This window comes from Chrysochloris asiatica, unplaced genomic scaffold (genome assembly GCF_000296735.1).
Source record: "Chrysochloris asiatica unplaced genomic scaffold, ChrAsi1.0 scaffold00032, whole genome shotgun sequence".
Classification (NCBI taxonomy): Eukaryota; Metazoa; Chordata; class Mammalia; order Afrosoricida; family Chrysochloridae; genus Chrysochloris; species Chrysochloris asiatica.
The window spans coordinates 19,725,357-19,743,213 of NW_006408550.1; the positions used below are offsets into that span (position 1 = coordinate 19,725,357).

The following is a 17,857-nucleotide window of genomic DNA, read 5'->3' on the forward strand; positions in this document are numbered from 1 at the left end:
GGATAAGAAAAAGGACTGCAAGGTCAGTTTGAACCACAAGGTGGCAGTTCAAACCCACCAGTCGTTCCTCAGAAACCTATATACAGTGGCTCTGAGTTGAAATGACAGATTGTTGCTGTTAAGTGCTGTCTAGCCGGTTCCGACTCATAGTGACCCTCTATAGGGTTTCCACAGAGCAGCTGGTGAGTTTGAACTACTGGCCTTGCAGTTCAGACCAGCCTTGCGGTACAGTGCATTATTTTACAACACCACAAAAGGACTCCTGAGTCAAACTGACTAGATGGCACTTAACAACAAGTTAAAGGGAAAGGCCTAGGCAAGGGTACTTAAGTGCCAAGTGTCCAGCTACAACGAAGGAAACACAATGATAAGATTAAGTTGATATGTTTGAAGGAACTGCATCATGCCAAGGGTAGCCAAGTAGTAGTGGACAAGAGGAAAGAAAGACAGGAAGAGGCCCTAGATAATGAGATTAGAGGTATACTCTGTGTACACCTCTCCTTTGTGTCCCCTTGGCACATCCACCTACACTGTGCTTGCCCTAAAGAATATGGCAAGACCTTGTGCATCTCTATTTCCAGTGCCTGCTAGGCTCTCAAGAGAGATGTCCTAAATGAACTTGGCACTGGGACACAGCAAAAAAGCTAAGACATCCTGGACAAAGTCTAATGGAAGTTTAAATGGAAGGGAGGCAGGAATTGTTTTCTAAAGGCAGTGTCTACATGAAAGTCAGGCAAGTTTCCTCATATTTCCTCATGCCAGCCTGGTTATTTCTCCCAGAAGTTATGTTTCCTAAATCTGAACCTATTAGAGAGACTATCTTCCAAATGTAGTGAGCTCTGGTAGTATAGTGGTTATGAGTTGAGCCGCTAACCTTAAAGTCAGCAGTTCAAAACTACCAGCTGTTCTGTGAGAGAAAGATGAGGCTTTCTGCTCCTGTAAAGATTTACAGCCTCGGGAATTCTGTACAGGATCGCTATGAGTCAGAACTGACTCTACGGCGCAGGCACATAACCAACCAACCAATCTTCCAAATGTAATTTAACTCACTCGTAGAATTTGAAACCTACTAAGGACAACAAAGAACAGCTTCATCTTTTGTTATTACTGCATGGCGGTCACTCTTTGTTATCTAGCTCGCTAACAAGAGCCTACTCACTGTACTCTCTTAGATCACGACACTGATTGGGGGTGTCCACCCCTACATCATCACAGAGCCACTCCATTTTTACACAAATAATGCACGTGCTCCATGGTTTTTGCAGACCAGACAACCACCTCCCATGTCAGTTTCCTCTGTGTACTCTGCATGTTATCTGCACATGCACATCATTTATTTGGGTGCATCACATGTGTAAGAGTATGCTCATACACATGGAGATGGAAAAGCGATCAAGTTACACATCAAGTAGCTGAGATGGGATCATGTACTACCTTGCAAATAATGCTTGGCAACAATAAAACATGATTTCCTTTGAAAGGATTTATACTTATTGCCCAGTAATTAGCTTCACGTTTGCATGCTGGACTTTCTTTTTGTACTACACAGGAATTCTGCTATGGCTGTAATTATAACACCGTTATCCACAAAGGCACATAGTGATTCTGACACAGTTGAAACAAATCTAGCCAAACATCAATTTCAGAGTGTAATACTATATAATTCTACAAATAAAGCACATTTCTTTTGGTGAGGGAGGGGATACCCAACACTTTTTTCATATGGCTTACTGTGGTCGAGAGGCTTCTGCCTGGTCGGTTTGCAGTTTCTCTCCTCCTTCTACTTCCATTGTACAGTAAACAATTCGATTGGGAGCAACGGACTTCAAGTTTTGCACTTCCATTATGACAATCTAAAGATAAAAACAATTTTGAGTTGGGAACATTTAGCAAGATATAGTGTAATATAAACTGCGGAGACCAACGACAGAGTTATCTGATGACACCAGTCATTTCCTTTCATCTTCTTTATAGCCCATCTCCATTCATTGAAGGTGGGCTACATAAAACATTTTGAGGAAGACCATCTCAAATGAAACCTCAATAACATATTGAAGAAATATCCCTGGCCAACTGTTAAATGAAGGTAAGACTAAAGTCTGAAATATAAGCGTTAGTGAATTAAGAGAAATTCAAATTCAGACCCTTAACAAATTACTGTAATTTTGCATGACATAAAGTAGAATCATAAATGAAAACTCTGTGACTGTAAGAAACAGAATTACCATCATACCAATTCACTGATATCAGTAGATCATATTGTCAGAAATTTTTTCTGGTCATTTATTTTACATGACTATTACTATTTAGGACTCCTGGTGTGATGTTGTAGGATAACCACAAGGTCAGCAGTTCAAAACCACCAGCAGCTCCTAGAAAATCCTGTACAGGGTCACTAACAGCAACACTTATCTCTAACTCCTAAGGGAAAGGGAACTATAGCTAGAACAGATAGATCAGTAGGTAGGTAGATAGATATTTAAAAATAATACTTTATTATGTTTTCAGTGAGGATTTACACAACAGCTAAGAAGGTCATTCAGTATTTTCTACACAAGTTATTCAGTGATATTGGTTAGTCTTCACAACACATGGACATTCTGATTATTTCTGTTCTGGTTGTTCTGTTTTCGTTAATCAAGTTTCCCTAGCCCCTTATAGTCTTATATTTCTTTTAAAGTAACATGACCATTTGGTCTCACATAAATCACATGTTTTTTTAAAGCAGGATTTTCATGTTTGTATAAGACGTTTCCAGTCATAACATTGCATGGAGCCCTATCATTCGCATTAAACATTCTCACAAAATAATACTGTTTGCTGGAATATGTTTTCAAGTAAAACTTACAATGTGAATGTCTCAAAATTATCAAAGTAATTGGACATAATGACTCTTTTTATATATGCACACTAGTTTTATTATTAAACTCATGTTGTATTTGTGAAAGCAAAACTTCCACCAAAACATCATCAGTATTCCTTACTGATCATTTAACACATTCTCAAGTCATCGTTGTTTTCGGGAAGTCATGATGAGAATCCTGAGGCATAAGGCCTCAAACAAAATATAACTATTAAAAGATCCAGTTTTCATTTCAGCAGCATGAACTGGAATCAACTCAATGGAACCTGGACGGACAAGAGCTGTGATAAATGCAGAGCTTGGTAAGGGGAGAAGATGTGGTGAAAAGAGCAAGGGGTTCTCAGTAACTCGACATGGTGGTATTAGCAGTGATGGTGTAAGTGTGCTGTAGAGTTGATTCCAACTCATAGTGACCCTGTACAGAGTTTTCAAGGCTGTAAATCTTTATGAGAGCAGAAAGCCTCATCTTTCTCCCACAAAGCGGCTTGTGGATTTGAACTGTTGACCACTTACCTTGTGGTTCCCAGCCCAGTGCTTATTATACAGAGCCAGCACAATGCAAATTACTCTGGCTAGTCAGGCTGGTATCACAGCCCTATGAAACTCACCAGCTGCTCCTCGGAAACCCTGTGCAGGGTCGATATGAGGTGGAAAAGAGTCAATGGCACTTAACAACAACATGACTGCTGTGGCACTACAGATAAGCACTGAACTGCAAACTACAAGGTTGGTCATTTAAACCCACCAGACACTCCTGACAAACCCTATACAGGGTCATTATGAATCAGAACGGACTCAACAGCATTTAACAGCAACATGACTGCAAAACCCTAGGACTACTGGTCTATATTCTCAGCTATTGGATGGAAAAGCCTTGTGTAGCCTGAATTTAACATGGTTTCATTTTGCTGTTGGATAAATAAAACCCCTAAACTCAAACCTGATGCCTTAGAGATGACTGCAACTCATGGTGATAGCTCTGGTAGCGTAGTTGTTACGAATCGGACTGCGAACCACAAGGTCAGTAGTTCGAAACTACCAGCTGTTCCACGGGAGAAAGATGAAACTTTCTGCTCCCGTGAAGATTTATAGCCTCAGAAACCCTGTACAGGGTGGCTATGAGTCAGAACTGACCCCACGGCACATCACCACCACGGTGACCCAGCGCGTGTTACAGAGTAGAGCTGCATCGTGCGGTTTCCCTGATTATAATCATGATGGAAATAGAACGCCAGACCTCTCATCGCAGGGTGAATTCCCAAACTTTCAGTCAGTAGGTAAGCATCACCCAAGAGATTCCTACTTAAAATTTTGTGGGTTCCAGATTATTAGGAGAAAAAGATCTGCCTAATATATGCATAGTAATGGAGGGTGGTGGTGGTGGCGGGGATGTGCCGTGATGGGGGGGCCTTTGGTCTCAAGTTCCTCCAATCTCTTTTTGACCAGTAAGGCTTGTCTTCTTCTTCTTCTTCTTTTAAAAAATAATTTTGAGTTTTGTTCTACATTTTCTCCAAGTCTATCCAAGACCTTCTAATGTGATCCCTTTCAGAACAGTTGCTAGTGACCGCTGGGTACCATCTAGTTCTTCTTGTCTCAGAATCATGGAGACTGATGTTCACATACTCCATCTGTTGGACTAATTGATTCCAAGCCTCTTCAATTCTCATCACTCTTCTTTCTTTTGCACAAAGAAAAACAAAAAGCTGTACCTTAGACGGCTGCTCATGAACTTTAAAGATCCCAGAAGCTGCTCACCAGTGAAAATACATTGTAGAACACTGTATTTGTAGACTATGTTATGCCAAATGACCACAGTGTCCCCTGAGACTATGGTCCAGAGCCCCAAGGCCCAGAAACTCATTTTTAAATGCTGTTTGATAATATCTACAAAGTTTTCATAATTTTGCCTGCTGGATGTTCCACCACATTCATAGTTGTGTTTGCAGGAAAGGTAAATACTCATGTAAAAATATCCTCCTACAAACTCTTATATATTTGTGGGATCTATAAATATCCATTCAATCTGCATCTCTGTCTATGTATCTACCTGCAGAACACAGTCGTTCCAAGGTTGTGCATATATCCCTACTTAGCTCCCTGTATCTTCACCTGGCTTCATCAGTCTTTTGCTAACCTTCCTCTTCTGCCCTTCCCTTCAGTCAAGTTAACAGGCATATACTCTTTAACCACTGAATTACTTTCTTCCCTCCCACTCCTGCTAACCATCAAAGAATGTTTCTTTCAGTATGAAACCTTTTCTTGAGATTTTACAAGTGTTTTCATGCAACATTTGCCCTTTTGTGACTGGCTAATTTCACTCAGCATAATGTCGTCCTTCCAGTACATCCATGTTATAAGATGTTTCACAGATTAATTATTATTCTTCAATATTGTATAGCATTCCATTGTGTAAATGTACTAAAGTTTATTTATCCATTCTTCCACCGATGGGCACTTAAGACTGTTGCCATCTTCTTGCTAATACAGTGCTGTGATGAACATCGGTGTGCATATATATACTTGTTCCTTGGCTCATATTTCTTGTGGATATACACCCAGTAGAGGGATTGCTGGATCATATGGTATTTCTATTTCCAACTTTCTGAGGAAGCGCCATACTGTTTTCCACAGTGGTTGAAAAATTTTACAGTCCCACCAGCAATGTAGGAGGTCCCAGTCTCTCCACATCTTCCTCGACATTACTTAAAACAATATCTTAAATATGCAAGCTTCCAGAACATGCAAAATGAAGTTTTATCTCAGATTCCCCTCTGAACACAGTTTTATTGCTAGTTGAACAGCTTCTTTTAAACATTCTTCTAATAAAGTACAGAATTATAATTCATAGTATCACTTAAATACCAACTAATCAGTCTAAATTTGTTTTAAAAAACCAGAATTCATAAGAAGCTAATTACTTAGAATTGTTTAAGAGTGTTACACGTGTAGAAAAGAGAAAATATTTTGAATTGTTTTCAGTTGTACATTTGTAAATGTAGAAATAATGGCAGATTTAGACATTAGAAAAATAATCTGCTCTATAAAAATGATTTTTTGACCATTAAAGAATTTAAATGCTAAATTATTGTTAGAAAAAAATGTGTACTTAAATTAAATAATTGATTTTGTTGTCTACAAAAGATATAATTTTAATAGCATAAATAAAAGAGTTGGCATTTTACATTTCAGTCAGTAAGAGACCTGAGGCTGGAACAATGAAGAAATTCTACAGTAAGAAGCTATGTTTTTTCAAACGAGACTGAAGAGACTGAGGAGAAATCCAGTAGCAAAGCCCATTTGACAAAGTTATTAGGCAATCAGAGAACTGCCTCATAAATCAGAAGAAGAAGGCCTCATATTTCTACTCTGACGCTAAATTTAATCTACTAACCTACAAAGATATCCTTAGACTGGAAGTTAAGAAAGTGACAGGCAGCTCACGTGAATTCACCTTAGAGTTTAATAAGGGAAATAAAAACAAAACAAAAACCCTGAGATTTGTTTTCATTACCATGAACTAAGCAAATCAAAAGTAGCTTACAAAGAAGTTAAAAATTGTATCTCCTAAGATTGTACATATTTTCTTCGTCATTTAAAAAACTCAAACAGCAGTGCTGTGAACCAGCAGAGAACAAAGCAGAGGGGAAAAGTAACGCTACTAGGTATTCCGTTCACTCTTGCATGGATTTATCCCAAACAGAACGCATATAAATACGTCTCTGTGATCAGTGCGTAGCTGCAGACAAGTTCTCTCAATAATACACTTATCTGACTCTTGTTAGTCTGTTGTGAAGTGTCACTGAGTCTGTTCCAACTCACAGTGACCCTGTATAGGGTTTCTGAGGAGTAGTTGGTACATTTGAACTGCTAAACTTGCAGTTAGCAGTTCAGTGCTTATCCTACACTGCCATTAAGGTGACTTAAAAAAACAAAGAAAAAAAGGTTCAATCAAAAGAGATTCCAAGGGAATCTTCTAGGCCAGTTAGATTTGAGGCAGAGCGGTCAGCTTTCTGGGATCCCAAGGGGAACTTTTGACAGATTTTCTTTAAGGACACAGGACAATCCCACAGGCTTCTTATAAAGAAATCTTAAGAAAATTAAACAATGCACTGGTGAGAAAAAGGCCAGGAAAGATGCACAGAGGAATTGTTTTGCGAGTAGCAAGGGCCGTCCTACAAGAATTTCATTGGGAAAACTTACCCCATCAGTTCTGATTTTGTCCTTACAGAGTTCCTTCTATTCTCCAAAGTCAAAGAGTATTGAAAAGGAACACTATTTGAATCCCTTGAGGATGTCAACACTGATGTAAATGTAAATGCAGAGTTCAGGGCTCCAGTCCTTGAGCTGCCACCAAGGACTCCGCCACCTCCCCCTTGAGCACCTTAACTTCCGGGAGCTTGCTCCCAACGCTGTCTTCCACAGGCCACTTCCACTGAGGAGGAGGAACCATGTGGTGTGTCCAGTATGCAGAACCTCCACCATCCGTCATTTACAATAGCCACTTGTTGTCAAGTACAACAACGACCCTGCATAGGGTTCCTGAGGAGTGACTGAACCAATCGTGTGGTTTAAACCAACCTTGCAATAGAGTCCGTATCTGACAGTGCCGCCCCAGGACTATTATTTATTATTGTTCATTATAATTGGTTTATTTGATCTGATTCTAGCAAGATAATCCCTTCAATGAAAGAGATTAAAAACAACGTTCCAAATGATAAAGAATTCAATGCTATGTCTAAACTCTGTTTTCACTCCAAATGTATATCAATCATTTCTTTAGCAAAGAAAGTACATTAACCTACTTGGCATAAAGAAAATTTGCTGAAACTTTTATTATTTTATTATTTAATCCTAATAACAGTGATTACACTTAAAGGGCAATTTGCATTAATTTGCATATACAAGCCTGATTATCTAGCAAATGAAGAATAATTTCACCACTTCAAAATCTATTACACTGCTTTAAATTCTAAAGTTACCACGAAGGTCAGCAGCAATGGTTTAGCAGCCTCGTTTACACTGTCAGAGGTGAGCTGGGCTGAGCTACTTACCTCCAAGGTGAAGGACAGAACCACGTCGGACTTTGACAGCTGGATCTCATTCTCATCCCCGAGGTCCAAAAATGCAGAATTCTGTGAACGCTTTAATTTTTGCAGTTTAAATTCTGGACCACCTTTTGAGACTGGAAGACTTTCCAAATTGGCCATGAGTAAATTTACTGAAGACCGCAACTCTTCTATGTACATATACTCCATTTCTTTTGCTATAAACTTGGGGAACTTTCTTTCCTTAAAAAATAATATTAAAAAATAACAATGTTACTGATACAAGTCATATTTCACCTGATCAGGAAAGATGATGAAAGACATAGATACTTGAGTGTCTTAGAAATTGTAACAGTCTGAATCTCAAGAGGTTGTGAGGTGTCATAAGGTCTCTTGTGACACATAGCAACCTTACTTACAACAGAACAAAACACTGCCTTTGGTCCTACACCACCCTCATGATCACTGTTACATTTAAGTGCACTGTTGCAGGCACTTAGAACATGTACTAGGAGGGACCAGACCCTGTACAAGGACATCATGCTTGGTTTAGTAGAGGGTCAATGAAAAGGAGGAAGACCTTTACGGAGATAGATTCACACAGTGGCTGCAATATGTTGTTGTTGCTAGGTGCCTTAGAGTTGGCTCCAATTTGTACTGACCCTATGCACAAATGGAATAAACACGCCCAGTCATATGCTAATTATCACAATTGTTGTTATTTTTTAGTCAATTGTTGCAGCTACTGCGTCAATCGATCTCCTTGGGTCTTCATGGTTTTCAATGACCCTCAGCTTTATGTTTCATATCTATGATGTCCCTTTCCAGGTACTGGTCCCTCCTGATAACATGCCCAAGTCTCATCACCCTCGCTTCTAAGGAACATTCTTGCTATGTTTCTTCCAAGATAAATTTCATTGCTCTTTTGGTTGTCCATGGTACTTTTAATATTCTTAACCAAAACTATAATTCAAATGCATTCAGTTCTTCTCTGGTCTTCCTTATTCACTGTTCTGCTTTTACATGAGTATGAGGCAAATGAAAATACAATGGCTTGGTTCAGGCACATCTTAGTCCTCAAAGTGGCAGCCCTGCTTTTAAGCACTTCAGAGATGTCCTGAACAGCAGACTCGCCCAATGCAAGCACGCCGTTTGATTGCCAGACCACTACTTCCATGAGCTTTTGATTGTTAATGCAGTTAAAATGAAATTCTTGACAACTCCAATCTTTTTTTCATTTATCATAGTACTGTTTTTGTCCAGTTGTGAGAGTTTTTGTTTTCTTTACCTGAGTTATCATCCATACTGAAGGCTGTTTTCCTTGATCTTCATCAGCAAGTGCTTCAAGTCCTCTTCACTTTCAGAAAGCAGGGTTGTGTCATCTGCATCTCACAGGTGGCTAATGAGCCTTCCTCCAATAGCATTTTGCAATATAATGTATCTTCCTGGTGTGGCTCTGTAAGGTAAGCACTGTACCACAATGCCGGTTTGAACTGCAAGACTGGCAGTTCAAACTCATCAGTCACACCTCGAAAACCCTATACAGGGTTGCTAGGCATCAGAACTGACTTAACAACACCAACCACACCCTAGAATTGAGTCTCCAGGCTTTAAAAGCCCCAGGCCTTTAACATTTTGACCACATGTAAAGGTTGCTTATATAGCTCACCAAGGATCACTGTTGTACAGAACGACCAACACTATATGCATTTTTCCCCTTGACTTTATTTTGAAAAGGTATTTGCTTAAGGGATAAACAGAAAATATGCATGTTTATGCTCAGGTGTATGGGTGAGTCTTCGTTAGTTAATGCTACTTTTGATGTTGGTGTGACACTGAAGGATTAGAAAACAACCACAATGTCAGCAGTTCAAACCTACTAGCCGCTCCTCAGAAACCCTATAGAGGGTTGCTATGGGTCAAAATTGAAGCGATGGCACTTAACAACAAAAACTTTTAATGCTGGTAACTGTCATATGACAGAACTGTTCAAATGATACTGCATTGCCTAGTAAACAACACAAAATTCAAATCTACTCCTATTGAGTCGATTTTGACTCATAGTGAGACCATACAGGGGGACTAATAACTGCTCCCTAAGATTTTTGCAACTATAAATCTTAACAGGATCAGACAGCCTCATCTTTCTCCTGTGGAGCTGTTGGGAGGTTTGAACTGTTGACTGTACAGTTAGCAACCAAATGCTTACCCTCTGCACCACCAGGACTATTGTATGGCTGTTGTTGTTAAGGGCCAACGAGTTGGTTGTGACTCATAGTGACCCTGTACAGGGTTTCTGAGGAGCAGCTGGCGGATTTGAACCTTGATCTGTGGTTCCCAGTCCAGTGCTTATCCTACAGTGCCAATATTCACCACTTTGCCTTACTACAAAAATGCAATATTGGGGGTGGGGAGTGCTTTTGAGAAATAAACATTAAAATGATTGAGTAACAATGTTGCTATTAAGTACCATCAGGTCAGTTCTCATAGCCTCCCTGTGTAGGGTTTATGAAGAATTGCTGGTGAGTTTGAACCATCAACCTTACAGTTCATACTGACCTTGTGGTCGAGGGCTTGTCTTACAGCATCACGCTGTAACAAGGGTGGTGGTAGTGATATATGCCGTTGAGTCGGTTCCGACTCACAGTGACCCTCAATAGGGTTTCCAAGGCAGTACAGTCATGTTATTAAAATTAGTGCATCTTTCATTTTACATAAATAGGTCAAGTTCCCTTATAGCAATAAATTCAGCTTTTTACAAAAGGCTTTCAAGAATTTAACTTTAAAACTAAAGGTCAATTTATGTTAAAAGCTGTAAGTAAACAGATCAACAATATGCATCTGGCAGATTCTATTTGCTTCCTAAATGATATGAATATTGCGATTCTACCCTTATATCTCTGCAAAGAGGTATCTGTTCCTTCTAGTCAATTAAAATATTCCAAATATTGATATCTAGAGTAATAATGAATGATACTGCCAAAGTACCCTGAAAGAAGATTATACCAATTTGTATCCCACTAACAGCAAATCTGAGTACTTGAAGCTCACATTTTGCTTTCTTTCCTTTAATCTTTGCCAACCTGGCACTTAGCTTTTTTCTGTTAAAGAAAGGGCATATAGTTTTACAATGTCAAAAGGGCAATGAATGCACAAAATGATTTGTGATGAAAGTCTAAAGCAACATCTTCCAAATAACAACCGAAAGCTCTAGAAAATCACGGCCTTTCCTCTGGCTTCCCTTTGGGTCATTCAAAATAGAGCCACAGAAATCTGTATCTCTCACACAACTGGTAACTCCAGCATGCTTGGTCCACCTGTACGTATTCTGTGATTTGTTTGCACCAATTTATTCATGGAGTGGAAAGGAACATTTGGTTCCACTTCATACATGGGTCCCAGAGTCCCAAGCCATCTGCATTTAGTCTCCTCTAAGATAACCTTCGTATTGTTCTCTAAATATAATTTACATATAATTAATATTAAAATTATTATATTTACAACAACAGTAATACTCAGTACAGTATCTACATTAATTATTAACTTTCCCTAAGAAGATTCCAACTTCTTTTAACACCTCAGTATAGTGTGAGTCAGCATTCCTGATAGGTAGCTTTTCATTTTTGAGAAAACGTACAATTTGGGATGATGCAAATGATTAATGTTCTTGGCTGCTAACCAAAAGTTTTGGGGTTCAAGTCCATTCAGAGGCAACTCAGAAGAAAGACGTAGTGACCTAGTGCCAGAAAATCAGTCACCAAAAATCCTATGGAGTACAGTTCTACACTGATACACGTGGACTCACCATAATCAACAACTATAATTTATGTTTTGTCCTGGTGTGCTGCTGTAGGATAAGCACTGGACTACTAACTGCAAGGTTGCTGATTTAAACCCACCAGCTGTTCCTTGGGAGCCCTGACTAGACGGCACTTAACAGCAACAACATAGAAGAGAATACTTGGTTTTATCTGTATTTATATCCATATCCATATCGATATAGATACAGATATAGATATAGATATAGATGCTGTTGTTGTTCAGTGCTGCTGAGTCAGTTTGGACTCACAGTGACCCTGTATAGGGTTTCTGAGGAGTGGCTGGTGGATCTAAATTGCCAGCCTCTTGGTTAGCAGTCCAGTGCTTGCTATAACAAACCTCTTATATATCTATGTGTGTGTACATACACACAAACACACATACACACAATGGTGAGTCAAAACATTAACCACACTCTTGTTATAATTCTAAACTATCCCATAACCCCTTGTTCTACTCAAATGAAAGGCTTCTGGTCTATGTGTAGGTTCCACGTAAGCACAATCAAGTGTTCTGGCATACCCGTTCCTTCCAATTCTATCCATAGTTTATCATGATACACACAGTCAAAAGCCTTTGCGTAATTAATAAAGAACAACTAAAATAAAATCTTTCTGGTATTCTCTGATTTCAGCCAACATCCATCTGATGTCAGCAGTGATATCTCTAGTCCCAAGTCCTCTTCTGAATACAGCTTGAGTTTCTTGTAGTTCCCTGTTGATGCACGGATACAGTCATTTAAAAATTATCTCCCACAAAATTTAATTTGCATGTGATATTAATGATGCTGTTCGATGATTTCCAGATTCCATTGGGTCACCTCACTTTGGAATGGGCCCAATCAATTGGCCACATAGTTGTCTTCCAAATTTCTTGGCTTAGATCAATGACTGTCTCCAGTGCTGCATCAGTTTGTTGAAAAATTTCAATTTGTATTCTGCCAATTCCTGGAGCCTTGTTTTTCAGTGCGGCTTGGACTTCTTCCTTCAGTACCACTGGTTCTTGATTGTATTCTACCATTTGAAATGATTGAGTATTGACCCTTTCTTTTTGATACAGTGAATGTGTATACTTTCCATCTTCTTTGGATGCTTTGTGCATCATTCAATGTTTTCCCCATAGACTACTTCACATTTCAAGTTGAGACTTGAATTTTTTCTTCAGTTCTTTCACTTTGAGAAATGCTGAGTGTGGTCTTCCCTTCTGGTTTTCTAAGTCTATGTCTTTACACATTTCATTTAGATTACTTGACCCTGTTATCGCCAGCTGCCCTTTGAGATTTTCTGTTCAGCTCTTTGACTTCCTCATTTCTTCTAATTGCTTTATTATCGCTACGCTGGAGAAGTTTCAGTCTCTTAGAACACCAATTGTTGTATTTTCTTTCCTGTTTTTTTAATGACCTTTTACTTCTTCATGGTTAATGTTCTTGATGTCATCCCACAGCTGAGCTAGTCCTCAGTCATTAGTGTCTAATGTTTCAAATCTGTTCTTTAGATGGTCTCTAAATAAAGGTGGGATAATCCATAAAAATGACAGGCATGGATATTCTACACTTTCATTTTGTTCTGTAGGGTCACTATGTTCCATACTGACTCAATGGCAGTGGGTTCATACTGCAGGAACATTGGTTAATTATGCTTGTAGATTATTAAAATAGCTTACACTTGGCAAACTAGAAGTAGAAATTAGACCTGCTCTATCTCATATTTCAATACTTTTACTGAATCAGAGTATCTTATTTTTCTTCTGTCCTACCTCTTAGGCTTCACTTTCTTCTCCACTTTTTGAAAAAATTTATGACCACTCCTGAAGAAACCATCAGGGCCCTCTCAAGGCAGAGACCCGCTGTGTCTCCCCCAGAGACCACCACTGACCCCCACCTCTCACATGGCATTGTCATGTAATGAACAGGCATTGTCCTCCTCAGACATGAACCTGAGAACACAGAGAAGTCTAACACAGATTTGTTTGTTCTTTTGGTAGTTCATGGTACTTTTAATATTCTCCTCCAAAAATATAACTCAAATGCATCAATAATTCTATGGTCTTCTTTATTCACTGTCCAACACATGCATATGAGGTCATTGAAAATAGCATGGCTTGGGTCAGGTGCACTTTAGTCCTCAAACTGGCCATCTTTGCTCTTGAACACTTTAAACAAGTCTTGTGCAGCAGATCTGCCCAATGCAATATGTCATTTGATTTCTTGACTGCTGCTTCCATAAGTGCTGTTGGTTGGTCCGAGCAAAATGAAGTCTTTGACAACTTGAATCCTTTTCTCCATTTATCTTGAGATTGTTTGACATTGTAACAGAGTGGCATTAACAGTGGGGAAAAACATAACAACAATTGTTAGGATGGTATAGGACCAGGCAATGTTTGACTCTGTTGTTCATGGGGTCACTACTAAGTTGGTACTGACTCAAAGGCACCTAAAAACAACTCTTAAATGACACCATCCTATGGCGCTGTGGGATAAAGCAGTGGGCTGCAAAATCAGTTTGAATCACAAGGTCAGTGGTTCAATCTCACCAGCCGCTCCTTGGAAACCCTACACAGGGTAGCTATGAGTTAGAACCAACTCAACTTAACAACAACTTCTTTATTTGAAGTTCCGGTGTGGTGCTGTAGGATAAGTAGTGGACTGCTAAGCATATGGCTGGCAGTTCAAACACACCAGCCATTCCTAGGAACCCTATAAAGGGTTGCTATGAGTCAGAAATAACCCAATAGACATTAACACTAGCAGGTCTTTACTCATCTGGAGCTTCGTCCTCAGATACTTGAGTCTGGTTCTCACATTTCAATGTCATCCTGTTACTCAAGTTACAGGTTCCCCCTGTTTCTGAACCAATAAATATTTAGATAAACACTGCATTTGTATTCTTATAGTTTATACTATATAAATTCATAAATATACACTTAATTTGCCAAATCACACACACACACACAAATCATTAATTTGTTAAAGTCAATAAGGGAGAACCCTCTCTAGTTCATAAAACCAGTTATTTTGATACAGAAAGTGTTTGTATGGGTATCATCATATTTAAAATTCCTTGAAAAAAATCTATCAAGCTACAGATTAAAGATTTGTACTCTTTATTATATACATGTTATACATCAATTTTTAGAAATCTCTAAATAGGGAGAATTTTGACAAGGTAAATGCCTATAAATTTAATATTCTAAGTTTTCATTTAGCAGGAGGGAAAGGTAGAAAATCTTATTCTCTGAACAATCAACAGCATTTTAACAAATCTATTGAAGAGTGCAAATGTTTATTCCACTGAAGTAAATGAATCCATCACTTCACTGAAGAATGATAAAGACAATTATGCTCTACTTTCTCTAAAAAAAAAAAAACAACCCAAAATTATTATTATTTTTTTAAATCTCATGGTGTTTACTTGAAATCAATTTTATTCTTAGAAACACAGTGACTGCATAAATAAAAAAAAACTACTTTTTTGCACAGTCTCTCTTCCAGACTATGTATTAGATATCCCATATATTTTTCATTCATTCATTGAATCATTGATTCAGATAGTAATTATACATGACCATATGCCAACCAAGCACTAGATTCTTTGAACGTATTACATGGTTTAAGGGGGGAAGCTGCTTCTTCATGATTATGTTTTGTTTGTTGTTGTTGTTATATGCCATTTAGTCAGTTCCGACTCGTAGCCACCCTGTATAAGGTTTCAGTGCTGTGGCTAGTGAGCTTGAGCCACCAACCTTGCAGTTAGTAGTCCAGAGTTTATCCGACAGTGCCACAAATTCTTCAAAATATGGAAGTTTGGGAAATTCAGGTATTGTTTTAGATAAATTTATTTTAAAAATAGAAATTTTAATATTTAATCCAGTTATTTCACATGTAAGAATGACTAAGTTAAATGAGATATTTCATTTGGATAACATGCATTCAGACAGCTGGTGTTAAGAGGTATCCATCCTGAGTAGACAGTATGCTGGCTCTCTTAACCTGCAAGCAGGTCTTACCCTTTCCATTCACAAAATCTGAGTGGAGAGAGAAATGTACTACAGTATGTCCAAGTCAATAGTTTACCTTAGCCATTTTCTCTGCCAACTGCAGTCGTCCATCAAGTTCCCGTCTGATCTGGGCTGCTTGTTCATCAGCATTATCCAGCTTAAAAATAATTACACATATATGATTACTTAGTGGCTGTGGAGCTACACATTTAAGTAAGAATTAAATGACTTCAAAAATCTTAATATGTTCTCTCCATTACCTACTGAGAAGTGAACACAGAAGGCTGTTTAATTAGATTGGAAGTTGAATTAAATTCCTTGGATCTTTTTACATTACATATTTTATACACACACACACATAAATCATCCCTAGAGTATAATACCTATTTATCAAGAAATTTCATTATAATAATTCTTTGCCCAACCAGTCCACAACAACAATTTGAAATGAAGAATTCCTTCTTTCCTTGAGGTACATTAGATTGTTATTAACTTAATTAAGTCCATACTTCTGTCTATGAGCAAGTCAGTCTTAAGTAGTTTCAGAAAGATAAATCCCTTTTTAATTCTTTCAAATTCCCTTCCGGCATTTCTGGATTGTGAGATACTCAGTAATGTCTTACATTTTTCAATGTACGGGTTCCCTTCAGTTTTAGAATAAGTTTGTATTAGTGCTAAACTATAAATGCTACTTGACAGACTGATGGATATAATACTCCATTCATTTAAGTCTTCATGGTGACATAAGATAAACACTCGACCTCAAGTTTTGTTTGAACTGCAAGGATGGTAGTTCAAACTCACCAGCAGTTCCTCAGAAACCTTATACAGGGTGGCTACACATCAGAACCGACTGGATAGCATATAGGAACAACAACAACAACAACATGTCCTTCCAAGAAATTCTTCTATTCCTTTACAGACTGGCACCACATGATACTTCCATTCTTTTGCTCTAAGTTTAATTGAAAGAAAGTAAAGCAAACTATCTTTTTGCTGTTGTTTTTTAGCTATCTTCCATTTGATGGAAAATTACTTTTGTTTCGCCACTGAAAGAACCCTTTAACTTATCAAATGATATGTTTAACTTTTCATTACAATTCATTTTTCCCCAATTATATTTTTCAAACTTTCTTCTTGAGTTCACTATTAAAAAATGTGAAATTGAAGACCTCTTATGAGCTATGTTCAGGGAACCCTGGTAACACCGTAGGACAAGCACTAGACTACTAAATGCAAAGTTGGCAGTTGAAACCCACCAGCTGCTCCATGGGTGAACATGAGGCTTTCTGTTCCTATGATGATTTACAGCCTCTGAAACCCTAAGCAAGGTCGCTATGGCTTGGAGTTGACTCGAAAGCAGTAGGTTAGATTGGGTTTGGCTATCAGTTATGCTTAGTCTTAAGTACTGGCTGCGGATGCAGTTGTGAATAAGACTGACCTTTCTCTCAGCTCTAATTTCATCCGTCTCCCACTCCCACCATTAAGAAGCATTGGGTACACAACACATGCACACTTTGGTAAAGATCTATATGAAGACCAGATTTTGTGGTTGTTAGGTGCCATCGAGTCTGTACTGACTCACAGCAACCTTATGCACAACAGAATGAAACACTGCCTGATCCTGGGCCAACCTTCCAGTGTGTGGATTATGACAAGCTATAGACAACATTGTGAAGTATGAGTACTCCGGAACACTTAATTGTGCTCACAAGGAATCTGTACCTGGACCAAGAGGCAGTTGTTCAAACAGAACATGGGAACACTGAATGGTTTAAAATCAAGAAAGAAGACCAGATTAAAATGGTGTAAATGATTAAACACCCAGCCAAATACATATATGCATCATCTGCTCGCTGCATAACTATAAATTGACTAAATTACATTAAACAGCCTAGAAACGAAGATTAGAAGTAAACCAAGTAGACAGGATGGCAGTCCTAGAGAGTATATGAAGAGACAGAAAGAGGGGAAGATGCTCTGTAAAAGGATAACATAGGTCTGCCAGTGAGACCAGACAGTGCTTTTGGGAAACGGGATACTTAAGAGGCACGTGGGAGGCGGGGCTGGAGAGAGATGCAGGACCACTTCATAAACAACTAAAGATTTAGAAACCATGTTAGGGAAGAAGGAG

The 17,857-nt window shown here is 38.5% G+C and overlaps 1 protein-coding gene across 7 annotated transcripts in view; it reads right to left on the bottom strand.

Annotated features, from left to right (window-relative positions):
- Window positions 1-17,857, bottom strand: part of CADPS2 (Ca++-dependent secretion activator 2) — a 613,140-nt gene that overhangs the window by 360,956 nt on the left and 234,327 nt on the right. For all 7 annotated transcript variants that reach the window (XM_006859326.1, XM_006859330.1, XM_006859327.1 and 4 more), the window contains exons 4-6: window positions 15,800-15,880; window positions 7,915-8,151; window positions 1,732-1,853 (exon numbers count right to left, since the gene is read on the bottom strand). In XM_006859326.1, coding sequence (XP_006859388.1) covers window positions 1,732-1,853; window positions 7,915-8,151; window positions 15,800-15,880 — 440 coding nt within the window. The remainder of the gene's footprint in view (window positions 1-1,731; window positions 1,854-7,914; window positions 8,152-15,799; window positions 15,881-17,857) is intronic.